This window comes from Fusarium redolens, assembly GCF_020744475.1.
Source record: "Fusarium redolens strain MPI-CAGE-AT-0023 chromosome Unknown BKA55scaffold_1, whole genome shotgun sequence".
Taxonomy (NCBI): Eukaryota; Fungi; Ascomycota; class Sordariomycetes; order Hypocreales; family Nectriaceae; genus Fusarium; species Fusarium redolens.
The window spans coordinates 4,544,427-4,572,204 of NW_025763664.1; the positions used below are offsets into that span (position 1 = coordinate 4,544,427).

Here is a 27,778-nt window from a genome sequence, read left to right on the forward strand (position 1 = left end):
ACTGCGGTGCCTAGTTCGCTTGTTCCTTATTCCCAGGCTGCTGGGCGGTTTAATAAGGCTGATGCTGACGGGATATTCTGGAGACCAAAAATTGGATTCAGATCTAGCCCTTTTCCTTTCCACCCTTTTCAGAGATCTTGTTTCTCTCCTTATTTGAAGCAAGGCACCGGAGGTACCGACACCTCCATGATCAGCTTTAATCATCTCATTGAGCCTTTGGTTGGATATCCTTCGTCATCTGCCCTCACAGCCTCTGCTCCTCTGCTGACTGAGCTTACTGGGGGATTTTGGCTCGACAAAAAAGCATTCCGCCATTCTCCATTCATTTCATTCTGTCGGGACTTAGAATCCGTCTATAACGTTCTATAGCTTGAGCTCGGGCGCTTCTTTTGTGACGTCTCCTCGCTATCTTCGCCTCCGGTCCCCCGTCTTCTTCCTACCTGACGGGATCACGATCTCGCTATCGCTACGATCTCGGTCATCGACTATAGCGAGTTCCCTGCAAAATCCTATTGCCCAGATTTGAATTACCCGTCGCACATCTTCAGCAGACCGCAACTTTGGGTGCCCCTGGCCCCCGATCTCTCCCTGGATTATCACTATCCGCTCCATTACCTCCACTGTATCACACTGTACGGTACCTCAAGTTGGAAGCTGTGCCGTAACGTGTTAATTCGCTTCTGCTGTAGGCCCAAGGGCGTGCGGACGTGTCGGACTTGATCAACGCCACCTCTAGGTTCCTAGAGACCGTTTGGGGCGAAACGATTCCGTTATCCTGCGCAATTGTGTTGTGACATCGACATTGGCTCACAGGACGGGTTGACTCGTGGAGCCGCATTTCCCGGTTGGTCAGACAAGTCTTCTGTTGACCAGGTTGCCGTAGTTGCGGCAGTATTCTGGAAGGGCGCTATATTATTCATATCAAGCTCTTTTGGGTTCCGTCAACCGCTCGAGACTCAATATATTGATGGGGTTTCCCTGGCGCTGACCAACTTTTGTCTCGTCATCGACTGTCAGTCTTGGAGCCGGATCCCTCATCTCATCTGTTGAAACGTTACGTTTCGTTCCCCTTGTCACAATGACCCCAACTCCTCCTTCGACAAACTCCTCTCAGGGAGCCCGCTCTCCTGAGGAACAGTTCCGCGTTGTGAGGAAAAGGAATCGCGTGCCTCTAAGCTGCTATCCTTGTAGGACGCGCAAGTACGTTATCCCCAAAGCATTGTATCAACACTTACTAACATCGTCGGTAGGTTGTGAGTTTAAATGACACCTCAACCCTTCATACTTACTGATATCCATCAGAAAATGTGACAGAAGTCATCCTTGCAGCAACTGTACGAAGCGCGAGGGTATGGGGACCACCTCATGCTCTTACGCCACGCCGGTTACTCGCAAGAAGAATCAAAGTCAAGGAGACTCGAGTCCTGATGACATGCAGAACCGTATTGACCGTTTAGAAGGCTTAGTTTTATCCCTTATGCACGGAGGTGCTAATGTAGATGCTGCATCCGCCGCAGCCGCTGGAGCAGCGACAACACAATCTACCACTGACAGCGGATCTTCCGCGAAGGCTGGACGAGGAGATGACAATGCAATGGCATATGATGAGGAGGAAAATAGCGACGAAGAGGAGGGACTCGCCACGTCTTTGGGTTTTCTTAAAGTGGACACGGACAAAGGCAAGTCGTTGTATGTTGGCCAGGAACATTGGCATACCCTCCTTGCCGACATATCCGAAGTGAAAAACTACTTCACATCTCACAAAAAGGAGCTAGAAACGAGTTATGAGCGAGTCAAATCTTCAAAACCTATGGCTGCAAGAGAGGGGCCGACACTACTGCTAGGAGCACTCCCTGCATCCGAGATTGAAATAAGAGCAGAGCTTCCCCCCAAGTCTGCTGTTCTGACCCTCTGCAGTCGATATTTCAATTCCATGGATAATGCTGTCAACATTATTCATGGACCAACGTTTCAGCAACAGCTGAAAGACCACTGGCAAGATCCTAACAAGACGCCCATTATGTGGCTTGGCATGCTCTACTCGGTGCTTTGCCTAGCAATGCTGAGTTACCATAAAGTGGGCGACGAACCTCCTGAGTGGAGAGGGCGAACCCTTGAGCTTGCAAATGAGTACCGGTTGCGCACGGTACAATGCCTGATTAAATCAGACTATACAAAACCTAACGAATACACGGTCGAGACTATGATACTCTATGTATTTGGAGAATATTCGTCTCGATGGGATGCTGATTTGGGGTTGTGGTTAATCGTGTCTCTGATTGTTCGGATTGCGTATCGAATGGGTTATCACCGAGACGCCAAATGGTTTCCGTCAATTACACCATTTCAAGCTGTAGGCTGAACTTCGGTATGATGCTCAGATCGATTTGCTAATCATGCTTAGGAAATGAGACGGCGGACGTGGGCTCTCGTACGAATGTCGGATGTTATCTTCTCACATCAAGTTTCTCTGCCTAGCATGATCTACGAAAATGATTGCGACACTCAACTCCCTAATAACATATTCGACGATGAGTTTTACCCCAGCATCAAGGAGCTACCCCCTTCTCGGCCATCAACAGTCGCTACTCCGATCGCATACATGATTGCCAAGTCAAGATTATGTTTTGAGTTAGGAAACATTCTCCAGGCTACGGGTCAAGTTGGCAAGCATGTGCCTTACGACGAGATTATTCGCTTTGACGCCAAACTACGGCAAATCATGCAAGAATTACCACCGCATTTAAAGTTAACGACATTAGAAGGGTCCCATGATCCAGTGACTTTGATCATCGCCAGGTTCAATGTCGATATTCTATATCAAAAGATTCTATGCTTGCTTCACCGCAAATACCTTCCCAGGGCGAGGCAGAGCGCAAGATATGCACACTCTCGGAGAGCTGCAATTGAAGCATCTTTGACAGCACTCGATCATCTGGCAGTATTGTACCGAGAATCACAATCCAACGGAAGGCTGCGGTCAGTCAGTTGGTTTGTCAAGTCGATTGCTACCAAAGACTTTACGTTACCTGCAATGCTGGTTATTCTTGATCTCCATTTTGATAACATTGCCGCACAGTCTTCAGTCCCGCAAGACGATGAGGGTGCTTCAACTTGGAATGATGACCAACGATCCAAAATGATTGGCAGTTTAGAAACAGCGAGAGAAATTTGGAACACGCTTGCGGATACCTCCATGGAAGCGTTCAAGGCGGCCAAGGTCATTGATATCATGCTGGATAAGATCAAGGACCCTGCCTCGATTAAGGCAGAGATACCGGGCGTTCCATCGCCAATGTCAGGCCTGACGCAAGGTGTTGGGACTGATGTATCGCCGGCTATGGCCCCGGGTTTCGTCTCACCAAACAGCTTACCCGATTTCAATGCGACGGCCAACACCTTTTCGACGCCTAACCCGGCGGCTTTTATGGGTATGGACTTTGGCATGCCTGGGTCTGAAGGACTTGATTTTCAGACCGATGGATTCGCTGGGGCTGGTCCAGCTTCTCCTTTCTCCTCCATGTTCAGCAATCTGGGAGCTAATACTAACGCGGGGATGGATATGGGCGCCAATTTTGACTGGGTAAGAAACGTTTCCGTCAAGAGGTCACTTGTATACATTTCTAACAACTGGATAGAACGCCTTCGAAAACTATACGCAGATGGCCAACTGGGGAGCAGACCAGAGTTTTCAGATATACGGCGCTGGAGGAGACCAGTCGTCGCCGGGACAGACCTCTTCATTGGGTGGTCGTAGTGGAAGCACGTCGCAAGCACCAGGACAAGGAGGTGGTAGTGGGGGGAGTGGAAGAGATGCAAACATGCAATGATGTTGCATCGATATAAGAATAAAATAGTTGGTCTTGTGCTGTGAAGTTATTATGGGCAACAACTGAAATGTAAAATCAAGCAACTCTACTTATTTAAATGCCCCAATGATTGGGCCCCAAATTGGATTCTTTGAAGCCTCATTCTCTCCTTCTTCAGAATGACTGCTTATGTCACAATTAAAGTGGGTCTCAACCGACAGTTTTATCGATAAGTCCAGAACTTTTGGTTCCTGATCCCTTCTCTAAGGTATCACTCCCCCAATTCAAGACAACTCCGTGAACTTACTTCACGCCGCATTACGAGCAACGTTTGGTTGGTACAGAAAAGCAGGCGAAGTTTGAGCGCCCACTCCTAATTGCTTGCACTACGCTAGATCGCAACGCGATATCTTTCCCCGTTGCTCCTTACCATTTACACAGACAAGTGTTAACCATCCTTTTTACCCCACATGCTTGATGATCCATCAAGCAAGTTGTTTCTTTTTGTGTCTCCTGTTCTTACTCATCACTGCTATCCAGTAACGCGTCAGATGAGGGATGTTTGTCCCAGAGAGTCAAGGGGCCAACCCCCCTGGTTTAACAGTCACCCAAGGAGCATCAACAACCAGCGGTAGAAGCGAGGCCGACGTGCACATGGCTGATAATCTGGATTATGAGCCCTCAGAAGCCTCTAGCTATGACCCTGCAGCGGCTTTACTTGATGCCATCTCCCAGCCCTCGAAAAAAAGGCGCCAGTCAATAGATTCCATGGATATCCAGCAAGCTAAGAAAGTCAAGCTTGATAAAACTGATCTTCCAGGCCCGCTGGCCCAAAATCTTGTGAAGGATCGAGCCAAGCAGCTCCCAGAACAGATATGGCAACATATCTTCACTCTTGTACCACCCAAAGACCTCGGACGTTTGTTGGCTGTCAACAAACTATTCTATGCCTTTCTTAGCCCCCTTTCCACTCATTCCCCAGTGTGTTACAATGATATGCCATCCTCCTTTCCTCTATTGAAGCAAGATGCCATATGGCAAGCTTCAAGAAGACTATTTTGGCCGCGCATGCCTGCACCCCTAAAGGGCAAATCGGAGATTCAGATGTGGCGTCTCGTTTGTTCTGTGTCTTGCCAACTCTGTGGTTTGCAAAGCCAGAAAAAGCTACCGTCTTCGAACAACGAAGCTTGGTGTCGTGGTCCAGGTCCAAGTGACGTCTGTCCCATTTTCCCCTTTTGTGTCTTCACTTGCGGATGTTGCCTGAAGAAAAAGGGCATCAAGGTAGGCGCTTCCAAGATTCTCCTCGGATGCAAGTCTAACGTCAACAATAGGAATTAGAACTTCTCTTGTCTTCTTCATTTCCTTCTGTTCTGCTCCCAGCTCTTCCTCCGGTACTTGTGGATGCTGATATGCATGTTATACATCCCCGTGCCATACAGGCGGGAGCTGTGCCGCCACACATCCAGGTAACCAAGCTCTTCTGGTCGGAGCATGTTGAACAAATCAAGTTGGAATTCGAAAATGTCAAGGCGCTTGGGTCTGCTGCTGCCGAAGAGTGGATCAAGGGTCTAGAGATCCGAGGGAAGCAGGCTCTAGCCGATGCCTCTCGTTGGGAGAAATGGGCTGGTTCAGGTGGGATGGCTCAATTTCAGACGCCGAAGACTGCTGCCAAAGCAGAAGCTCCATTCTCATCTACGCCCCTGGCTGTTTTAGCTCCCCTTGTTAAGACTTCATCAGATCTCGCCCAGTCAACCAATGAGCAACTAGGCCAAGAAACTGTTGCAGATGACACTCGTGGATCGATGGTACATTTGGAAGCTAATCTCCAACACCGACGCACTGCAATTCAGCAAAAACGAACCAAGGAGGAGGCGGCTCAGCTCAAGGCTCAAAGACGAACTGACATTGAGAATCGAGCCATGCTTCTTGATCCTCCGTTGACTGCGAATGTTCTGGCTCATATTCCATCCTTTCAGGCAGCACTTCAGCTGATAACGCCGCTTGATGATCACGCATGGGCACTCTTGAAACCCCGTCTTCTTGCTCAGAGAGTAGAAGCTGAGCTGCGAGAGAAACAAAGTTGTATCAACCCCCAAACACTTGGAGAAAGCTTTCCGATGAGGGAGGCTGATAAAAAGCCTGCTAGGGAACCAAGAGAAGTCACAGACCAGGAATGGGATGATATCCAGGGGCCCGTTCGAGCGCGCATATCAGAATATGCAGACGAGATCATCGAAGGATGGAACAACGGCGCCAAGGTCAAGAGGAAAAACTGTCCCCAATATGCCGCAGATGTGCTGCTTTACATTCGTAAAAGGTTCTATGCCGAAGTTGCAAAAGACACTGCTGCCATAATCGCGGTAGGGAAGAAGCCGATTGTCGAACCTCCAGAGGGGCCTTGGACTCAACGGTTGACACTGGAGAACATGAAGTGGGTTTTTGATGTCAAGGTCAAGCCCCGTACCGAGCCCATGCGCAAGGAGTTGTTTCTTTGTAACGGCTGCCTCGGTGGGAATGGAGTCTTGAAGTTCTTTGGGTTCGAGGGTGTGCTTCAACACTATGCAGCCAAGCATACAGTTGCTCTCAGTCTGGGTAACGTTGTCGTGCATTGGAGAGCGGAGTGGCCAGAAGTGCCTCCGTTTAGTCCTGACCCTCTCGCCAAAGAGAAAGCATATTATGACAACGAGCCATCCAACTCACTCACGTCAAATGTTCCGATTCAACAACCCTATTCTAGCTTTCAGCCTGGTACACCAGCAGGATATGCTCTGCCTTTTTACGGCGCAGAAGCACCGCCATTCTCGTATCACAGTTCCAGGCCTCCGATGCCTCCTCTATCTGTATACGGGCAAAATTCAGCCCATGACTATGGTCCGTCTTATTCAACAACCGCATATTATGATCCTCCAGCATATCCTTCATACCCAGGACCCTTTTCTTCAGGGATAGTCCATAGCTCTCAAAGACAATCGAACAGCTACACAGCACCTACGGTTTCAGTTCCCAACCCTTCCGATTGTGGATCATATACCAACTACTATGATAGCAATAATGTCGCATCAATCGGCAGCACTCAACAAAACCAACTTGAAAGTTTTATCAAGAGCACTCAATCTGTCTGGTCAAAGATTGGGCATTATAAGAAGATCCCGCCTGCAGTCAGGGCTTATGTCGCCATTTACCATGCTAACAAACTGTTCGAGGAGACTGAAAGCGAAATCTTACCCTTGTCAATGTTCATTGAAGCCACGTCGAAAAATAAAAAATTGCGCAGTCTGAGGGCCCTCAACGGAGTTTCTTGCAAGGCGTGCAATGATGAAAACATATTTCACGTACCTCAACTTGCCAGACATTTTAAAACAGAACATGTCGAAAAACCAAGGCATCAAGGTCGAGCACATATGGATTGGCGAACAGAAATGATCAAATTGCCTGAAAACGAGCGAATGGCTGGACTGGAAATCAAAACTCGGGGAGACTCTGTCTTACACACCCTTGTTAAAGAGGCTCTTCCCTGGGCATTCGAGCAAGCCTTCATAGACAAATACGGCCTAAAGCCTGTGCAAAGAACGCCCAACAATACACCACCTCCGCGAGTGTCAGTACAGACGGCAACTCAAATTTTGACTGCTGTGTCAAACAATCGACTTAAGGAAGAACGCCAGCAAAGTGATGTCGGGCATGTGAGGGATCAAACGCAACAGCCGGGTCATGCGGATCCGGGAAGCCAGCCCCTGACATCGAGTCGACTAGACGTGCGCCTTTCTTCTGCACATATCGAGTCTGAGCCAGATATACCGCATCTTCGTCCAGCAAGCGAGGTTTATGGTCGAAAGAAGGTCGGGGCTAAAAGGACACAGGGGACACGTGCATCTCAAGCAAGTGATGATGCTTCGAGGTTTGACAACTACTCGCCATCGGACTTCGAAAGGTTTCAAGATCCACACAAAAGAAGCAACAATGTTGACATCGGAGTCAAGACTGAGCAAGAAGTCACCACTTATCATGTTTCATATCTCGCAGGACCACGGAACAAGGCTCATTGGCGCGAAGAAAAGTCATCCGATTACCGTGACGTCCGAGAACAGCGTTATTCGGGCACAGAACCGGCTAGTCCACGTAACAGAAGCGCATCGGTTGGCGATCGGCCTCAAGGCCATAACCCATCAGTGACCACCTCGGTCACTGCAGCACCCAGCTACGCAGAGGTCGAAAGAAGAGGGTGTGAAGAACCTAATGTGGCTCAGAACCGCCAGATACTTGAAGAGGAGGTCGTCTACGTTGATGAATCCGGACGGGAGATTGGAAGAGGCCTTAGAGCCCGAAACACTCTACCACAGGAATCCAGATATGGCCCGGCCAACGATGAAAGGTTTGGCGAGTATGCCCGACCTTTATCCTCGTGGTATGACAGCCATGACCAATTCTATTACAGAGAATCCAACCCTCGGTCTCGATATGCACCATCAGAGTATCACTTCGACCCTCCAGCTGCTTCTGATCACGTCTATTATAATCGCCATAGCACTCGTCCTCCTCTAGAGCATCCATCAGAGGCATATGAAGTTGTCGAGGTTCGTTATCCGGACGGCGACTACTTCATCAGGCGACCTGTACGACGGGTTGACAGGCCATACCATAACTATGAGCCTAGACAGCCACAACGAGAGCAGAGCGTGTTCCCTCAACAAGGAATAGTTCAAGGCCCTTCGGGCTATGACTTGAATCCTGAAGCAGATCCTCATATTCCGAGTCAGCCTGCTCTCAGGCCTAATTATAACGACTACAACCCACGATATCCTTCCTCTATTACAGGGGGAACACCGGTGTACCATGGGAACCAGCGATGATTTACTCAATGCGCTTCAATGTTGCAATGGAGGAAGGATGACACCAATTAACTAGTCCGAATTCGTGTGTAAATATATATATATATACAAGTCACTGCAACATCGTGTGTAAAATGTCTTTCTTCAGTTGAAGTCGGTACTACCCTCAGCCAGTTTAGTGAACGTATTCATCATTTGACAGATATTATGAAGTAGTACATTGTGTGTATTCTGCTAGGACGACGAGCCGAGTTTGCTTTGCTTTTTTACATACATCCATACATACATACAAGCCCTCCTCTTGTATTCCGATCCCGTCTTCTCGTTAGAGCCATTATCAGAAACTAAAGCTGAATGTGGCCGCAATTCCAATGCCAGTTGGTGATGTACAAGATAAGAGAAAAAACGATGATAATGAAAAGAAAAAAATTACGACACTCTTTTCTTCTCTCGTTCCTCTCCTTTGTTCTGCTTCTCCTGCTCTGCTCCATTGAGGGGCAGAGCAGTCAAGATTGGTTCAAGAGCCCGAGCCCTTGACCAAAAGCGATCGACATTGTTTGGTGTTTCCAAGTTATGTTCCGCCTTCCTCCTTCGAGTCTATCCTTCCATCCGTATATGGCTGTTACTGGTCTTTCTTTTCTTCATTATTGTCAGGTTCAACGGGACGCTGTCGCATAGTGACCTTTCTCCAGAAACCCATAGATCAAAATCAGTGCTGAATCTACAACACCTCGCCAATGATCTTAGCGGCCTCGCGGTAGGTTTGAAGCAGGCGCTCGCACTTCTCACGCTCCTTCTTGACGCCGTCATCCTCGTAGAGGAGCTCCTCGAAGAGAGATTCTTTGTAGAGCTCGCTGACGAGGCGGTTCTGAACGACGTCCTTACAGTGGTTGACAAGGAGATGCATGACAGCTTTGGGGACCTGGTCGGCGATGGACTCGCGAACAATGTTGAAGTAGGAAGAGATAAGAGCTCGGATAAGCTCCGTCTCCATGGCCTCGCGATCTGTCATAGCTGGCTCCGCGGATTCACCCTGGTGGTGGGGGTTAGTTTCGTGTGAGAAGAGGAGACCGGGCACCTGTAGATCCTCGGAACTTACCATTTGGGATGCCAAGCCGTAGTTCTTCCCTGTTCTATCGTACAAGTCGTCCTCGGGGGCCATTGTTGTCGCTGTAGATGGTCGGTTAAACTCCCTCTCCCGACGCACAATAGGGAAGCTAGTCTCCGAGTTTTGGCTGATATGTCGTCCGTTAGGCATATTGGGCATGGCGCCGGGGCTGGGGAGGGGAGCGCCAATGGTCTGGCCATCCTTGCCGAAAAAGTAGTTCAAGAAGGAATCTCGAGCACCTCCAAGTCCCTGTTGGTTGAGTCGGGCGGGTGAAGCTGAACGAAGAGTGCCGTTTAAATGCGTTGCGTTCATAGTGGCAGCAAGGCTCGAGGTTCCGTTCTCGCGGACTGAAAGAGAAGGCGATATACTTCGAGGAGGCTTCGTGGCCTTGGTTCTTCCTGACTTGGTCTTCTCAGGCTTCTCAAGAGGGCCACTGACGCCATCCTCATTTTCAGGGCCATCGCCCTCGGCCTCAAGCTCCTGCAGACGCCGCTTCTCTCGGCGCTCGCGCTCCTCCTGGATCAGCCTTTTCCTTTCTCGCTCCTGCTTTGCACTGACTACGTTACTCATGGCGGCGGCTGCGCCGAGGAAGTTAGGGTGATTAGTATTGATATAGGCGCGCTGGATGGAGATGAGTGATTCGACATATGACGAAGCAGGACCAAGACGCTCACGGAGCAAGTCTGAGACTGTCTCGATGAGTTTGGCCTGAAGTCTGGGATATCGTGAAAGCTCGGTGGAGCCACATGTATGGCAAATCTTGATCAGCTCTTCGTACACAAGTTCAACACAACGTTGACTAGGAATTTCCAGAAGCTTGATCTGAGGCTTCACCAGAAGATCGAAAGCCATCTCCGGCACAAAAAGACTGGGCCGGGGTCCAGTAGAGTTTCGGATTGCCGTCCGGATGTCAAGGGCAGAGAGGTTAGATGTAGGGTCGATGGTGTCAAGTGCGCTGCCGAAGACAGAATTGAAAATATAGTAAATACGGGCACCGCCACATAACTCCTTGGTGGAAATCTCGGTCGAGGTACCGTCAATGGAGGAAATGAAAGAGTTGGCGAAGCGCGTCATTTGCTGGAGGATGAGAGAGCCACGGTGCTCCTTTCCGCTAAAATGCATGTCACCATAACTGGCCAACTCCTGCTGGGTCTGCCCCATAAGGGTATTAAGTCGAGCTTTGATGTCGGGCAAACGCTCACGGATATGACCCATCAGAGTAGTGTTAAGGGTCTTGGCCAGGTAGTGAGTGCCACATCGAATGGAGATGTTACGATAGGCAGGATGGTGCTTGAAAAAGTCAGCCTCAGCCTGGAGAGCATCCTCCATAGGCTTATTTCCTTGAATATCCTGCTGCGATCGATTGACGACGCCGATAAAACCAAGCTTTAGAGGATAGACGCGGCCTGAAAGAATATCTAGAGCATTTGTGCCATGATCCATGAGGTCAACCTTTGTCAAGACACCAATAGTCCTTCGGCCAAGGGGGTCAACATGGCGGGCGAGTTTGAGGGCTTCCGAGTTAACGATATCGACGTTGGCGGGAGATACGGCGAGGATAATACTGTTGGGCTTGGCAATATATTCGGAAATAAGGTTTCGAGTCTGCTTCTCAATGTCGGTAGGCTGGTCGCCAATAGGGACCTGTGGATGGGGTTTGATCAGTAATGTCCAGGGGGTAAAGCAGAGCTAAAGGTCATCGAGATTGGAAAGAGCAGGAAACTCACCTTGGTTAGTCCCGGCAGATCCACTAGGGTCAAGTTGAGAACATGAGGAGAGTAAATCTTGAGGTTGATGGGTTGCCGGTTGATACCCTTGTTGTTGCCGGCAACTCGGGATGTCTCGTTCTCAATTTCGCGCTTGACATCGCCAAAATCATTGAACCTCCGGTTGGGGATGTGGTGAAACTCTGCCCACTCGGAACGGCGAGCAGCGCCGGGGGATCGATAAGGATCGCTTGCAGGGTCGGGAGCGTTTTCATCTTCGGTAACGTTGATGAGCTGAAGGATCAGGGGACGACGAGTGCAGATGCCGGCTCCGCGCGGTAGAAAGTCTCGACCGACGATATTCTCAAGGACAGAAGATTTGCCTGCAGATTGGGAGCCGACAACAACCTAAGTAACGGTCAGTCAGTGCCAGAGTAACCAATTCAGGTAGCAAAAACTGCATACGATCTGAGGGAGATCCAACGAGTCACTGCCAATGGTATTGAAAACCAAGTCTTGCAGCTTGTTGACCGTGGTGAGCAGATCCTCGCCGAGAGCAGCCATGGTGATGAGAGTCCAATTTTGTGACGAGCGAGTTTGAGAGATACCGATGACAGAAACAACAGGACAGGACAGGACAGGACAGTAGAGTCTAGTAAAGCGTCCGTCACGAAACCCAAGACAAACACAAGGACACGGAGGATATTTCGAATAATGCGCGCGTTGTCGCTAAATTCAAAATCCGTCGTCAGTTCCGGGAGTTCATGCGGTTCGGTCTGGGAGGCTCAGGCTCGGGCTGAGGATGGCTTTGCTTTGCTTTGCTTTGCTTCCTTTGCGCAGTGGAGTCGAGAGTACTTTTGGGGTGATTCACGTGTATTTGCATAATGTTCAACCACCCCCGGGCAGGTTAAGGTAATGTAGGTAGGTACCTAGCACCCATTTTTTAGGCCTTGTAATGCCTGGCTCTAGGCCGCTTTACTGGCTTCATCGGAGGTTTCTCGGCTGTGAGGTACCTGCTTTAGGTAGACAAGTTCGAGAGCGTCTTAGTAACTTACTGACCGCTTTCACACCTGATTTACTCCATAGTTGCGTTACAGAGGCAGTGCCACGTCACCAGCCACACCTGATGATGTTGTTATCCACTACAAGGTGCTTTAACGAGGTTCGCCACAAGTTGCCTGACTTTTCTACTGTCTAAAGGAACATGAAGAAGGCAATAGATGCACTAGAAATCAGTCCAAAGACCAGTGAAGATACGGAATCATGAGTACTTTCGGCAGCCCCGGCCCTTTGCCAACTACAAAGCCAACACCGTGAGTTTAGCATTGCGCACTGAGAATAATTCACTGAACAGTTGTGTGCTTCTGAGCAGACCACAGCGTGGAAGCTTTCCTCTCGATCATGATGGTAAGTGGACCGTACTAAATAACACATTCAATGGAAGAAGTTTGACCAAAGCAATTGCAGGCGAGTGCAAGACTTACATGACAAAGTATCTTTCATGTATGAAAAAGGTGCGAGGTCTAAATGATGAAGAATGTCGCGACCTTGCAAAGGCATATCTATCATGCAGAATGGACAGGTGAGCATATAATTCTTTAACTTATGACGCATACACGTAGGTAAATATCTCGGAGCAAAGCGGGCTAATAGCGACGGGTATTTTAGAAACTTGATGGCTAGGGACGAATTCAAGAACCTTGGTTTTACAGAATCTCCACCTCCTTCAGCTGAGAAAGCGACGCTAGAGGCTGATAATGGAACCAAGGGGGTAAAAGAGACTGATTAATATCTCTTCCATTAATTACCTAGCTGGGTAGGTAGGTAGGTATGGGACTCAAAAACTCAAGGAGCTTACTGCCTTATGTAAAGACATTGAGGCTGATACGGACTACAACTCCTTACTGGGGTAGCATTTGAGCAAATGAGAGCAATACACATCAAAACCTCCAGTCCCCGCTTCAACTACTGTATCATAAGAACCTAGCAGATGGCGGTGGAAGATTTTCCACTATAGGAACTGCCGTATACTTACTTAAGTGTTCCTTGCACCTTGCAAAGCTTCCAACCCATAAAAAAAAATCAATGAGATCATAAGTTTTCGTATTCCTGTCTCATACTTAGAGGCTTTTGTTGCTGGTGGTGATGCCTTGACGCAACCAAACCAGCCGTCCAAGATCGCGTTGCCTGGTCAACCCCAGCCGGCTCGATTTGCGACCACCATTAAAACTATCGGCCACTACTTCATAGTATAGCTATCCCTTATCACTCTCTATACCTTGTCGAAAGCCTTCTTATTTACCACCTTGACCACCTCTTCGGCCTTTTTCTCTAACGGACAGAATATTCTTCCTCCATAACGTATAAATATCCTCCCTCATCTTCTGGCAAAGATGCCAGGCACAGCGAGGATGATGGAACCGAAGCGCAAGGTGACTCCTCCGTCGCCTTCTTACATGACAGACGAGCAGTTCGGTATGGCACACGAAATTGAGTATGGTGGCGAAAGTCCTTGGCTAATTTGTCCCTTTGCTGAATAGCCTCCTATCTCGCAGGTCTTCGGTCAAATCGAGTCACCAGACCTGGAGGTGCAAGACCTCAACCAGCTGGTGCCCGTCCAGTTCCCAGCCGCTCAAGTTTGCACCGCCATAGTACTGGCCGATTCACGCCTGATCTTGCTTCTCCTCCCGAGAGCGCACCACCTATTCTTGACCGTAAGGACTCGAAGAGCCCTAGCGTTGCTGGTGGCAGTCTTGCCTCTAGATACTCTACCATCAGCAGAAAAAGCCCAGACTACTATCCAACATCAGCTACAAACCCTTTGAGGCCATCGGACGTTGTTCCCTCAGCCACATACATGGAGCGAGGTCAAAGATGGATGGAGAAGGAAGAGGCAAGCTCATTGCGCGACGCAATGGAGGAGATGGACATAAGAAAGAGTACAAAATCGCCCGTTCAGGAGACTCCTGAGGATGATACTCGTCTATATAATGCTGCTCTTGATGAAGCTGCTGAGCTTGTCTGGCAACATCAACACGGCACACCTTCTCCCCGTCCTGACGGGCCATACCGCTATAAGCCACACCTCAGAAAGAATAGCTACGCCCATGCCCGTACTGCTAGTGTCGGTGGTACGCGATCATGCTCAGGCAGTTCTTCAGATGGTGAGGGCACCGAACGTGAAACCCGGCCTGAGTTAGAGCAGAGGCAACCAAGCGTGCAGTCGAATCACAATAACAAGACATATGGCAGCATTGGTCGTTCAGGCAAGACCCCAGAGCAACGACGCCAGGGAAGTCTGAAAAGAAACATTAGCGGGGAAGTCGGTCGTCCCTTTTCTGAAGATCAGATTTGGGAAGAACCCGAAGTTTTAACTTCAAATAACATGAGCTTTTCTGGTCGTACATCACCGGAGAAGCTTGGCAACCGAGCTCAGACAGCTACAAACCGTGTCCGCTTCGAACCTCCACGGGAAGAAGAAGAAAAGACAAAGCCCCTCGAGCGAGTTGAAATACACCGCAATCCTCCCACGCGCTCTCGCAATCCTCTCTATACAAGAAACCGCTCCAACGACGGCTCCGTCCCTGTCGATGACAAGGTAGAGAGAAAGAACGGCATGGAAGTTCGGAGTCAGGACATTCGTGCGGCCACGAGCATGCGCTTGAAAGATCGCAGCCCAAACCTCCCGGAACCCACAGCCGTCAGTGACAGTCCGGGACGGCCCATTGTAAGCTTCGACGCCAACTGGAAAGCCCCGGACGAGTCCACTGATACCACCCCAGACCGGTCGCTCCCGGCAACCCCCAGCAGATCCTCCTCCTCCTTCGCACAGCCGGAGAAACCCATGGCGGTACCTAGTATCGTTGTGGCGGAGGAAAGTTCGCCGATGCCCAGGACGCCGACAGGAACGAAAATCCCGTCGATCTGCGTAGACGAGACATCCCATAGCCCCAGAGGCTCCGTACCTTCGATCAATATCCCCGGTATTGCTATCGATGAGGCTCCCGGTAAGGGAGGCAGCATTCCTGCGATCGTGACTCCTGACGACATACCGACTTCACACTCCCGTCCGCTACCTGATCCCGTTGCCAGGGGAGCACCCCGTTCTGCACAAAAGCCTCGTGGCCATTGGTCCCCAGCCCCTGGCAGCAGTAGACGAGCTGTCACAATTTGTCATGAATGTGGCATGCCCATTGAAGGGCGTTTTGTGGCCTTAGCGGGAAGCAATGAACGATTCCATCCACAGTGCTTCAGCTGCTATACTTGTGGTACTAACCTACAGGCGATGGAGATTAGCCATGAGCCTGATCACCTTCGTCAGGAGCGGCTTGATCGCATCAAACGCCGCGCAGCTGGTGAGATACTCGAAGAGGAGCCGGGCAAAACGATGGCCGAAGACGGAGATGAGCGTCTGCGTTTCTTTTGTCACCTCGATTGGCATGAACTGTTCGCGCCGCGTTGCAAGCACTGTCAGACCCCTATTCTCGGTGAGCACATTGTCGCTCTTGGAGCTCACTGGCACTATGGCCACTTCTTCTGTGCCGAATGTGGTGACCCATTCGAACATGGCATGACACACATTGAGAAGGATGGTTATGCGTGGTGCATCAACTGCCAGACGAAGCGCACCGAACGACGAGCGCCGAAGTGCAGGAAATGCCGTACAGCTGTTATCGGGCAGTATATTCAAGCGCTAGGTGGAGAGTGGCATGAACATTGCTTCCGATGCGCCGAGTGTCAGGGCGGTTTCGACGACGGCCAGATCTTCACTAAGCATGTGCCCGAAGGCACTATCGTGCTCTGCACTGGATGCCGAGCTATGGAACTCAAAGCGTAATGATGATGTGTGTGATTTCGGCGTGCGTGTTTTGATTTCTGCATGTTCTTCTTTCGTGGTTGGTCTGTTTCCCTTCGGTTTTGCCGGTCAGCATATGGTTTGTTTTGTGCTTCTGATTTGGTCTTCAGTTCTTCCAGGGGAGCGGCGCGCTCAACGCTCAACTTGATCATGTAAATTGTCTGGTTGGAACATTTTGGCCATAAGGCAAAATAGACACGGCGCGAACCGTGGGTACGTGATTTCGACTTTAGAATGGCCAACACACGCTTCGGTTCTGTCTGCTGCATGTCAAGTTTTTTCCCGATTTCTGTGTGATCATGACGCATTGTTGTTGTTTGATAAACGTTACCCTAAGAGCGCGATTGGACGAGCGTATTCTCTATCAAGCCAAAGCACACAGGTCGTTCGTACCTCTGCTGCGGAAGATAAAAGAAAAACATGCAATTTACCACACAAGTCACAGCGGGAATAGAGGGACAGCGAGTTGATCAGGTAGTGTTTTGTCTGTCGTAAATCATTCGTCGACTTGTTTCAGTCTTCCTCTCGTCCGATGTACGCAAAGCCAAAAGTACAACCAGGGGTAATCGAAATCCAGTTCAAGAACATCATCCTTGGGTGTTCATCTCTTTTGAGATCTTCCTCCTGGTAATTCTTCCTCGAAAATCCCCCTCTCCATTACTGTGTAGATCCGCCCACCTGCTCCTGGTGGACCTCAAGGGTATCCCCATCCTGCATCTCGAGCTGTGTGATGTTACTTGTCAGCATGTGTGATTTCTCCCGGAAGTTGCAGTAGGAAATGGTTTAAGCATAGGGATCAGATGCCCTAGTGTACAATAGAAGAGCGAAAACGTACCGCATCGGGCGTATCGGTGGGTTGGACTCGCGTGCCGTCAAAGAGAAATCGCACGGAGCTGGTCGCCTTTCCCTGGCGCTCGCAAAAAGCGCCCATAAGCTTCTCAAGCTTTGTAGTGCGCTTGATCTTGAAGAAGACCTCGTTGTTGTTGTCGGTGACCTTGATGTTGAGGTGCTCCGAGTTGGCGGGTGCCTGCTCGCCAGGGGTCCCGTTTTCGTTCTCATTGGACATTTTGAATTAGTCTCGATAGTATCTATGCACTTAAGACGAAATAATGTCAGCGCGTGACTCGAGATGAAGTGCAGGAGAGAAGGTGTAGCAAGACATCGCAAGAATCAGAATATTACCTTTGCACGATGGTCGTTGAGGGTAAGTTGGGCAAGTGGGGGTGATGATCGCGTTATGCGCGTTTGGCCGGCGGGACGTAAAGTGGTGAGCTATACGCGGGTTGAGGAATAAATAAAGATCAGGTGTGTGCAAGAAAAAAAGGATGATCAAGTTTGTTGGTGGTGGGAAGTATAAAAGACGATGGTGGGTGATGAGCCTAGAGAGAGGGATTGGATGGAAGGCAACCAATATCTAGTTGTCTATCAGACTTCGCCTCAGCGTTTCAGCACTCTCAAGACGCTACAACACAGCACAGTTCACTTGAACATTTAAGTGGGCGAATGGAAAGAACACAACCTTGGAGCGGGCGGGGCCGAGAAACGAATGACTGACTTTGATTGGCTATCCACCGCTCTGATCAATATGTAAGATAGTGGAAGCTACTAAGCTACCCATCCCAATGGAAACCCATACATAAGGTACGCCACTCGATCGTGGTCGTCGACGATACTCCTCGTACCCTATACCGAAAACGTAGGGTTGGTTGCTGGAAGCTTGGTGTGCTAAATCACAGCCCCATTTAACTGTTGGATATTCATAAAACCAAGACATTGCATATCTTACTTATAGGACTTAAATAGGATTGCAGATATTGTGGTGATGGACGTACTATTCATAGCCACACATACTAATATCACTTTCCAGTCAACTTGATAACTACTATATGTACCTACCTACTAACCACAAGGTACCTAGGTATATATTGGAATACTGTGGAGGAAAAGAGCGTATTTCTCCTCTTCCTAGCCAGTAGTGGTTGGCCAAGGAAGCATGACATCAGTCTTCTCCATTTAATCCACGTTCAACTCTCCCTTTCTTCCATCATCTTGGATCGCCAATATCAGATTATCACTCGTTATTCTTACACAAGAGACAAAAGCGTCTTCAGTTCACATGCCTATTGGACATTGACTTGGTACCACATTGATGCGGAAAACCGCCGTATACTGCAAATTATCATACTATACACGATAATGGTTTGTCTCTCCCGACAAATTTCAGAGTAAACGCTTGGGAGAAGCTAATAGGTATGACCCTAGGCTCTGAAAGATGATGTCGAGGCTAAGCCTGCTTGTCATCCTCGTGCAGTAAGTTGCGAAACCCAAGATGTTGGAATGGCCGCTGTGACTGACACCTGTGCAGTGTGCAATTCAAAGTATTTTCTCCAGATACAATAATAAAAGATGGAGACAAAATGCTGACCCAAATACTACAAGACTGCCTTACCAGCAATGGCTACAACGAAGCCAAGTGCCAAACCGCAATCAAGCGGCTTTACGAATGCTGTGAAGCTTTTTACGAACGCTACGGTGAAGATGCGTCTACTGTGAGCTGCCCGAAGCCCAATCTGCTCAAGCTCAAAATGAAGCAACTTCGGGAGGAAGCAAAATGATCTGTAACGCTCGTCTTTGGTGTGTCCGCCGGTTTGGGAAACGCTGGCAACTTGAATGATGAGCGCCGAATTTCTTCTAGGCGATCGTTGAGCACGCGAGAGGCCTCATGGACCTGAACAAGCATTGAGGGCCTGTTCCGAGACTCTAATACGAATGCCGATGACATTATGATAGAGAAGAAGAGAAAAGAAAATTAAATTTCCTGTTTGGTGGAGACGTACTTGAACTAGGACAGTGTCGAGTGCGAACTCACCTGATAATGCACTGTACATTATGCGCGCGTGCAATCGCGGCTGTTTTCTCTTTAGCGCAAAAATCCGTAGCTTGCTCAAAAGATCAGTATTTTACCTTTCGCAGTTTGGATTCATCGTCCAATGAGAAACACCGACGCAGGAATAGTACGTACCGCCGAGCTAGCTCTAACCAGCGCGCCAGTGAAGCAGCAACCAAAACAATTCGTCCAGAGTCTTTGGTTCTGCCTGCAGTATTAACCAAAACAAGCATCTCCAGCAAACCTCACTAGCATTATCCTTCCTTCATTTTCACGACTCCGATACACGCGACTTAATACCTATACCCATATCGGGCATGTTCACGACATTGATCGATCTTTACCTTTGACCCGTCGGCCGAAACCTGCCGAAAAGGGTTGCTTGCTCCATCGCCCTGTGTACTAAACATACATTCGACTTGACATTCCCCAAGACAGACCAACTTGAGCCGCTGAGATGGCGCCTGTCGAGCCTGAGAAATTTCTCTCTTACGAAGCCGGGCCCGAGGTCGAAGAGTTCGCCAACGCGCTTGACGACTGTCTCTCCCCTCCCCTCTCGAACGAAGAACGACGAGCACGAATCTTAGACCTACCTCGAAAATACTACGAGAATGCCCTTCGACGCCTAGCACAGGTTCGACCGCGCATGATGCGCAATGGACAAGACGATGTCGATATGGATGCAGACGACGATGCTGCTAATAGCAACCCTGCCTCAGCAGAGCTTGTCAAACGTCTCGAGAGGGAAGCGCAAACATGGGATCTATTACGCAGGCTCCTTCCACTGAGATATGCTAGTTCTGATAACGGGCAGAACGTTTCCAAAACTGAGCAGAGCTCCATGGATTCGAGAGATCTGCTCAAAATTTTCCTGGCGAGTGATCCATCAGCGCGCGAACGACAAGCCGTCATACAGTGGCTTCAGAACAATGCTTCTTCTGGACCGGATATCGACGAGCTTGCGCGTGAACTCCAGCAAAGCGCCGACCGGGGAGATATCATCGCTCACGGCTGGCTTCACACTCGCTCCTCAATCAAGCTTCGGAAGAGCGTCACAGCTTGGCCTCATCTTCTGGATCGCCAGTCGCCAGCTATTGCGACCTCATTTCACAACTCAGATGGCTCACCTCTTGTGACCCAGCTGGACCCAGACGCTGCGACTCGTCAGGGACGAAAACTTGAACCCCAAGATGAGTACTTTGAGCGTGCCATTTGGCTGGGTTGCTGGGAACACCTCCGCCGAGGATCAAGCCTAGGCACTATCCGTGAATGGTGCCAGGAACGAACCGAAATGTGGCGGGCTATTTCGACCTCTGCCGTACTTCTTTCAGCCGACGACAGCCAGGAAATGACCAACACCAAACCAGCATCACTTGCTCTATGGCGACGAATGTGTTTCAGCTTGTCTCGATCTGGTGGCTGTGATGACTATGAGCGTGCGGTGTATGGTGTTTTATCAGGAGACATCCCGAGCGTCGAGAAAGTTGCCCTGAACTGGGATGATTTTCTCTTCGCGAACTACAACGCATTACTTCGCACACAGCTCGACAATTACATACTTGGACAATGCCCATCCGATGTTGCTTCAAACCTTACACAATCCTTTCCTTCATTTGACGCTGTTCAATTCCACGGTGAGCCAAGAACAGTTGACATGCGTCTGGTCCGAGCTCTGGAATCCAATCCCCAGATCAAGGACGAAGCGAACGAGCCCAATAAGGCGTTGCAGGCATCCTTGATTTCTAAGGAAATTGGTCAACATCTTTATCAGCAAGGCTTGGTCATTTCTTCTGGCGCAAGTCAAAACGAGTCGACACTCTACAGACGGGAGTCTACGAAGCTCGAGGTAAATAAGGAGAGGTTCTTTCAGTCTACACAGCACTACGGCCTCCGGATCGTTGCACATATCTATCTCCTCATTAACCTCATGGATAAGCTGGACTCGAAGGATGATTCGCTCGCCCCTGCCTTTTCTCCTCCTGAAGTGAGACGTTCCCAACAGAACCTCATTGCCGGGTACGCGAACTATCTTCGCCTGGCCCAGTTTCACGAGTTAATACCTCTTTACTGTTCGATTTTGGAGCCCCCCCGGTCATACGAGGTGCTCAGCTACAACCTCATTCCCGAAATGCAGGCGAGCCGACGTCTACTGCAGCTCAGACTTATTAAGAAAGCTGGCATCGACGTGCTGGAGTTTGTCAAGACTCAGGCATGGCTTATGTTCGATGATTTGGGTCCGCCACAGCAAGGATGTCCTGCCAAGGAAGCATTCAGTATCATTGAGCCTGGCCCACCTACTTCACGCAGTGGTCGCCCTGTGAGACCCGACTTCTTTGGCGATGATGAGAGATTCGTTGACCAGGCACATGAGAATCTCATCCGATCACTAGAGTGGCTCGTACTGGTGCAAGAAACATGGCCCAACGTGTTCTCTATGGGAACCAAGATCTACAAATTCTTTTTGCGTGAGTTATTTTTCTTCAAGCACTCAGTAAAAACTGACAACGCCACAGGCAACATGCACCTCAGTGCTGCTCGCCAACTGATGAAGCGAGTTCCATTTTCAGAGGTCCTGCACGCAGCTACGGAAGAAAGTGGTGACGAGATGGAGTTATACGAAGATATTCCCGAGTTCTGGGCTAGGCAACTTGATCGGAGAGGTATTCGTGATGTGACACCGCAACAAGCACTCTCAGACGCCCGAAATTTCCGTGAACTAGAGAATCTGGTTCGGGCCCTGGATAGTTTGGAGACAGTCGCGTCGTTAGCCGAGCTTACAAATGAGTACGCAACACACGCTCGAGCAGACAAGGCCATGATGCTAACGAAATACAGGGACCAGAAGAAGAAGCGAGAGTTTTGGAATGCTATTGGTGATGAAGTTAAGAACACAAAAGAAAACATGCAGCCTCTTCTCAAGAACTGGCTCCTGGTGGGCATCGAGGGTAAGTGGGCCCCTATAATCAGATTATATCTCAGTGCTAACAGACAAATTAGAAGGTGATCAAGAACTACGGGATCTCCGTCAGGCATATCTCCCCGAAACAGTTCTAGCATACGTTGGCACGCTGCACTTTGCTGGTACTGGCTTGTCTCGAGACAACCTCCTGGAGTGTATGGAGCTTGCTTCCATCATTGCAGAGCGCGACTCAGATCTGTCGGTTGCGTTCGTAGAAGCTGGAAGAATGAAGGAGCTGGTGGAAGTCTTCGCTGCCAGCAGCAAGGCATTGGCCATCAGCACTGGTGAAAAGAGAACCGCGAGCACTGGCAGCAAGAAGCTGCGAGAGATGGGTTGGTCTCGGGATCTGTGGTCTGTCAAGCCATGAGAGAGTTCCTTCCATTCTGTCGTCACTCGTATCTGTTGACTGACTGACTGCCGAGTTGTTATTTCGTTGTCTGGGCGTTGACTTCCGATAAGTACCCACGGATTTATCATTTTCAGTTGGTGGAGACGGGCATGAATTGTAAAAACATTGGGGGGGCACGATGCTCGGAAATGGTACATAGGAGGAATTGAGCCCACGAAGAAACTTTCTAGATCTCAATAGGTAGATCGAGTTATTGAGAACAATTAACTCTGATAATAAGAAGACGTATTCATGCTGCGACATTCCACTTTCTTTAGTGCATTGAGCTTATTCCGAGATTGCTTGTCGATACCCGAAACATGGGGGCCAGGCTTATGACACAATTGGCAAGAAGCTCCCCACTTCAGACCTGCATCTTCCAACTCCAACTCAACGTGAACTTTACAACAACTCGTTATCATATATACCCCGAATTACTCCCCAATAACAAAGAGCGCACCGAGGCGACAACCCCAATGGCAAGCTTCGCATCTGATATGCAGGGCGCAACTCCTCCCGTCCTTCCTCCCAAACCTGGCAGCCATGAGACGAGTCGCATTGCGACACCGACCTCATCAGGCGTACCTCCACCGTCCGAAGGCCGCATTCCCTCCAACACTGTGAACCACGCGCCAGCATCGATCCCTGACCCAGGCGACCAATGGCTCCCTCAGATTCTGCAGGACAAGTCGTATGTAATATCCCAATCGCAAGATTGCACTTCTAAATTCTGTGGCAAGAAAACAAGACCTAGCTGAACTGCTTGGAAACCCAACTCTCCTCAACGCATTAACGCACTCTCCTGAATCCATTCACCCTTCCCTCCTTGTATCGCATCAAGCTCTATCCGCCGCACTCAATGAGAACATCGAGCTCGCTGGTCAACTCACAGACATGGAAGCCCGGCTATCCCATCAGCGCGCATCGACACAGGCACAACTTCTCTCAACACACACTCTCGAGCGACAATGGCGCCAGAAGCAGTCTGACATGGATCACGCGCTGGCGCCCTTTTCACCATCAGCGTTATACCAGCAGCTGGGGCAGGGCGTCCAGGAGCAGGCATCGGTGTGCGAGGCTATGGAGGAGAGTTTCCTCGACGGAGAGGGAGAAGGAGTATCGGCGACGGAGCGGGAGGTGACTGATTGGGTGCGTAGATATAGAGAGGCTAAGGTCCTGTACTATTTGAGGCAAGAGAGGAAAGAGAGATGGGACGAGGGACGTGTCGGTGGATGGAGATGAATAGTTCTAGGCGTTTATACGGCATGGGCGTTGGCGCATGACACTGTATTTTATTGAACTTTCAGCTACCCGATCTGACCTGATATAGATCATCAGCGCTTACGACTTACGACACCAAATTATAAGCTGGACAGTGGCCCCAGCCCTATAGATGATTACCCTAGATTCGTCCTTTTTGACGCCGGACATTGGTTTATAGTAATACAAACTGTCATATGCGATGTAGCTGGGACGGATATGCCGTCGAATGCTTCCCACTTATAACCAACGCTCGCTTATACAACACGGGTATCTATGTCATTGACTTTGAAAGCTGCACAAATTTTCTGATCCTCTTAATGGCGCCATGGGTAATAAAAAAGCTCGCATCTCACTATCATAGAGCGCTGAAAGGACTCTTCTTCATGTCCGGACTGCGGGGACTCATGGGCAGAGCAAACAGATCATCGTCGTCATCTCGCCGTAGAGGTCTGACAGGGGCCGAGGCAGCTGTGGTTACGTCGCCATGTAGTGCTGCATTAAGCGAGATGGGACCTGTAGACGCGTTGCTAGACATGGCCTCATGAGATGACACAGCAATATCACGCCCTCTGGGTTGGAACGGGTGGGATTGGCTAATGGGGCTCATGAAGGTGTTTGCTTTTAGGAGAGAAGTCAGCTTATGCACTGGAACTGGGGCAATGAATCTCAAATACCTGTCGTGCTCGGTGTTAGATCAGCAGGTGATGTGGCCAGCTTGAGACCTTTGAGCTTATCCCCCAAGCGGCCCGTAGGTGAACGGGTGGCTACAGGACGAGGCATCGAATCACTAGGAAGTTGCGGCGTGTTGATGAAGGTGTCAAGGATCCATTGCCTCTCGGCGAGGGCCATCTCAACACCCACACCCTCAGCATTATTGCGAAGCTCGGCAGCCACCTCCCGATCTATGGCTGCCAGACGTTGACGGGCCCATAGTGTGTGCAGGACACCCCGATTGCCTGGATCAGCGGCAAGGCCTGGTGGGAAGATGGCCGGAAGTGGTTTGAGGATCAGACTGGGTGAGCCAGGCGGCGTGATAGTGACCGTCGAGGGGACCGTGGCATCAGCGGGGAGCAGGAAGAATACACGGCGACGATGTTGACGAGACGAAGACGCAGGAGCAGTGCCTGCATCTGAGTCTGGCTCAGGATCGGCAGCAGGGAGGTTGGTAGACTTCCCCGGCCACGATACTTGCCAACATGTTCTGTTGATGCTGTCCACTGGAGCAGAAGTCGGAGTCGGCTCCGTTGCGGAGATGCGATCGGCGGCCGAAGCGGATTGTTCAACGGAGGTATCGGCAGGAGGATCGGCAGATGCAGCGGGGCCCCGAACGGCATCGGGATACCACTCCACCATAAGAACCTTTGTACCAGCATCACTGAACTCGAAGCGGGCTAGGTGCTGGGCCTCCACAGAAGGGACGATAGGGGCTTCACCGGCAACGACAGGTACTGATGCTGATGCTGATGCTGATACGGATGAGGATCCAGGCCGAGAAGAGCCCGAAGATGGGTCAGTCGTCATGGCTTAGGGCGACTTGCTCGATATGGGGGAAGCGGAAAGGACACACAGAAGAAACGATAAGCTCCAGAATAAACGCTGCTGAATACAGCAGCTCCGTATTCGAGCGGTAGAGTATGGAGATGGAGATGGGGACGCGGATGGGGATGGGGGTTGAGGAGGCGGAGAAGGGGTCAAAATCTGGGCACTTTTGATATTAGCCCGATAGCTTTGTTTCGACTTCGTTTTGGTCTCGCTCTTTGCTCTGTCCCTCTACAACTGGCTTCGGCTGGGTTGTTGCTGTCTTCTCGGCCACTTGCGCTTTTGCGTTTTTTTCAGGGTCCCGCTCCTTCTCGGACCGAGACGAGGTTATTTCGGTGAATAAGGTATCAAAGAGTTGAGGTAGATTGGTTTAGTAAGGTACGGGAAGGAGGCACCGGACACATTCCGCGATGCAGCCGGAACTGTGTCGGGAGCTATGTTAAAATGGCTTGACTTTGAACGTCTCTGACGAGGGTAGGCGACGAGTCAGAGGGGAGGAGACGGCGGTGGCGGTAGTGGCGGGGGAGTTACCAGTTTCAGGACATTGAGAGAAGAAGGAACATTGGGTTGAGCACGAGATGAGATGGAACATGACATGACATGGTTGTCAGCTTCTAGTTTTTGAACGGTTATTACATGAGAGGAGAAGTTGAGGGGGGAAAGAAGTGGACTGAACGCGGGATGGGACGGAATGGACTTGGAGAAATGCTGTGTACGCGTCTACCTCCATTCAACCATTAGTAGTAGCCATATCTACAGCGCAGTAACGGCGGCGGATTGCACGGAAGGGGAAGCTGTTTCAGAGACGAGAACAGACGATCCAATCATTCCCTTGAAGTACTCGATAGGAACCTGTTTGTTGGAAATGGAAGCAAGATAGAACACATAGAGAAGCGCATACCTACCTAAGCTCATCAGTAACCTTACCAGTTAGGTTGCTTGGTAAGTCAAGGTAAGGTAGCAGAGAGTTCTTTCATCACTTGACCATCTAAAAAAGGTTCCTAGCCTCCGAGAGCAGGGAGGGAAAGGGGAAAAATTCAGATTGGCTTGTACCCAACCTCAACCCAAAACCGGTCTTGTATTTTCGTCTTCCAACGTACAGTCGGTAAGGTAGGTACTCCATCTACTACAGGCTACCGAGTATAGTAGGTTAGTACGTTAGAATGTGTGCTAACTGAGGCAGTGCTGACTGTCCTGGGACTTGGCCTGGTACCTTGCCTTACCCTGGTCGTGCTTTGACTGGCTGGACTGGGCTGGGCTGGAGTTTATCGGTATTATCGGGACGAAAGCCATTTCTTATCGGCCGATTGCGTGACAGAATTGAGACTCAGAGTGATTTAGAGTCATGACTGTATGTCGTCAACAATAACAGCATCTATTGTACAGCCTGAGAAAGAAACTTTCAACATGTGCTGCTGATCTCTACTAGGCATATGGGCAAGTGCCTTTTGCAAGTATGAGATAGGTGATCCCAAGACAGTATAGGAATATACCGTGACTTCAAGTTACTTTTGCGTATCGCGTGCCTTGCATTTGATATTCATCCAAAAAATCTCGAACCAATGCAAGGTTTCATTGCAAAAGAAGTTTACTGAGATGTCAATCGAGTAGAGGAAACGTTACGGGTTCTCATGCCAAGGCAGTATCGTCCCAAAAACAAGGCTCTTCTATCAGCGTCTCTATCTATTCCAGGAACTGCCGTAGTCTATAGCTATGATGATTCTACCCCGAGACATTCTATTAGCATAGGTATTGATCCCCTCGCCTATCTCTCTATGTACTATACTCACAGCAATGTCTTGTTTTTCTTGAAGTTGCCAACCAACCAGAAACAAGTCGATTCTCAAGATCGGCGTCAACGAGACACTGAATATTGAGCTTGTCACGGATGGGGCCAGTCCTTCTGCCCAGAACCACCGCAGTAAGGCCGCGACTGATAGGAACACGCCCCCCTCTCAAGCCCAAAGTAGGGTGGGTGTCTCGGGTCCGTTCAGCTGGTCCTCGCATCCACAACCATATTCAGACAACCCCAATTATTTGACTCTCTATTACTCGTGAGATTGCTGAGATTCAAATCTACTATTTTGACGTCGTGTAAGTGATATCAACCGTGTTGATAACATCACTGATATTGGTATATATGATAACGAATGTTGGTCGCTAGGTTTGTATTGTCACGCAGAAGCCCCCTCTCACAACGATCGCTCAGTGGCATTCAACTGGACTTGACCGGAAATCTTACTCGCAACGTGGAGAAATGAACCACACATCCACTGACTCCGTCATCATCAATAACCATACTAGTATTGTTGCATCTAAACGAGAATTGGCCCAAAGACAGTTGAGAGTCTCCAGAGTTACTCGAGACATGCATACATACATTGCAACATGTTGGAATATCTTATTTTAAGTCGGATAAGTACAGTACATCCATT

The 27,778-nt window shown here is 49.7% G+C and overlaps 10 protein-coding genes across 10 annotated transcripts; 7 read left to right on the plus strand and 3 right to left on the minus strand.

The window, feature by feature from the left end:
• Positions 1-1,078: 1,078 nt before the first annotated feature.
• BKA55DRAFT_602992 (fungal-specific transcription factor domain-containing protein) lies at positions 1,079-3,971 on the plus strand (the record flags this gene model as incomplete). Its single annotated transcript, XM_046196563.1, has 4 exons — positions 1,079-1,200; positions 1,303-2,353; positions 2,405-3,583; positions 3,639-3,971. The coding sequence occupies 4 exons, from the start codon at positions 1,079-1,081 to the stop codon at positions 3,828-3,830; spliced, it is 2,544 nt and encodes an 847-aa protein (XP_046057193.1). The 3' UTR covers positions 3,831-3,971.
• Positions 3,972-4,367: 396 nt separating this feature from the next.
• BKA55DRAFT_497383 (uncharacterized protein) lies at positions 4,368-8,659 on the plus strand (the record flags this gene model as incomplete). Its single annotated transcript, XM_046186463.1, has 2 exons — positions 4,368-5,090; positions 5,141-8,659. The coding sequence occupies 2 exons, from the start codon at positions 4,368-4,370 to the stop codon at positions 8,657-8,659; spliced, it is 4,242 nt and encodes a 1,413-aa protein (XP_046057194.1).
• Positions 8,660-9,359: 700 nt separating this feature from the next.
• BKA55DRAFT_588864 (Dynamin central region-domain-containing protein) lies at positions 9,360-12,016 on the minus strand (the record flags this gene model as incomplete). The annotated part of the gene is made up of 4 exons (XM_046194847.1): positions 9,360-9,671; positions 9,738-11,390; positions 11,474-11,860; positions 11,918-12,016. 4 exons carry the CDS (start codon positions 12,014-12,016, stop codon positions 9,360-9,362), a joined length of 2,451 nt encoding a protein of 816 aa, XP_046057195.1.
• Positions 12,017-12,521: 505 nt separating this feature from the next.
• On the plus strand, positions 12,522-13,543 carry BKA55DRAFT_47867 (uncharacterized protein). Its single transcript, XM_046186183.1, has 4 exons — positions 12,522-12,765; positions 12,822-12,859; positions 12,920-13,034; positions 13,121-13,543. Exons 1-4 carry the CDS (start codon positions 12,716-12,718, stop codon positions 13,239-13,241), a joined length of 324 nt encoding a protein of 107 aa, XP_046057196.1. The 5' UTR covers positions 12,522-12,715; the 3' UTR covers positions 13,242-13,543.
• Positions 13,544-13,845: 302 nt separating this feature from the next.
• Positions 13,846-16,289, plus strand: BKA55DRAFT_683488 (uncharacterized protein; the record flags this gene model as incomplete). Its single annotated transcript, XM_046198516.1, has 2 exons — positions 13,846-13,927; positions 13,993-16,289. 2 exons carry the CDS (start codon positions 13,846-13,848, stop codon positions 16,287-16,289), a joined length of 2,379 nt encoding a protein of 792 aa, XP_046057197.1.
• A 675-nt stretch (positions 16,290-16,964) lies between these two features.
• BKA55DRAFT_495907 (ubiquitin-related domain-containing protein) lies at positions 16,965-17,373 on the minus strand (the record flags this gene model as incomplete). Its single annotated transcript, XM_046186320.1, has 2 exons — positions 16,965-17,030; positions 17,143-17,373. The coding sequence occupies 2 exons, from the start codon at positions 17,371-17,373 to the stop codon at positions 16,965-16,967; spliced, it is 297 nt and encodes a 98-aa protein (XP_046057198.1).
• Positions 17,374-18,006: 633 nt separating this feature from the next.
• BKA55DRAFT_551681 (uncharacterized protein) lies at positions 18,007-19,258 on the plus strand. Its single transcript, XM_046191379.1, has 4 exons — positions 18,007-18,506; positions 18,570-18,617; positions 18,673-18,685; positions 18,747-19,258. Exons 1-4 carry the CDS (start codon positions 18,504-18,506, stop codon positions 18,920-18,922), a joined length of 240 nt encoding a protein of 79 aa, XP_046057199.1. The 5' UTR covers positions 18,007-18,503; the 3' UTR covers positions 18,923-19,258.
• BKA55DRAFT_551687 (nuclear pore protein 84/107) lies at positions 19,254-22,798 on the plus strand. Its single transcript, XM_046191380.1, has 4 exons — positions 19,254-21,659; positions 21,708-21,978; positions 22,030-22,139; positions 22,192-22,798. Exons 1-4 carry the CDS (start codon positions 19,652-19,654, stop codon positions 22,518-22,520), a joined length of 2,718 nt encoding a protein of 905 aa, XP_046057200.1. The 5' UTR covers positions 19,254-19,651; the 3' UTR covers positions 22,521-22,798.
• A 219-nt stretch (positions 22,799-23,017) lies between these two features.
• BKA55DRAFT_588867 (uncharacterized protein) lies at positions 23,018-23,783 on the plus strand (the record flags this gene model as incomplete). Its single annotated transcript, XM_046194848.1, has 2 exons — positions 23,018-23,232; positions 23,282-23,783. 2 exons carry the CDS (start codon positions 23,018-23,020, stop codon positions 23,781-23,783), a joined length of 717 nt encoding a protein of 238 aa, XP_046057201.1.
• A 376-nt stretch (positions 23,784-24,159) lies between these two features.
• BKA55DRAFT_497505 (uncharacterized protein) lies at positions 24,160-25,325 on the minus strand (the record flags this gene model as incomplete). The annotated part of the gene is made up of 2 exons (XM_046186477.1): positions 24,160-24,422; positions 24,479-25,325. 2 exons carry the CDS (start codon positions 25,323-25,325, stop codon positions 24,160-24,162), a joined length of 1,110 nt encoding a protein of 369 aa, XP_046057202.1.
• Between the last annotated feature and the right edge of the window lie 2,453 nt (positions 25,326-27,778).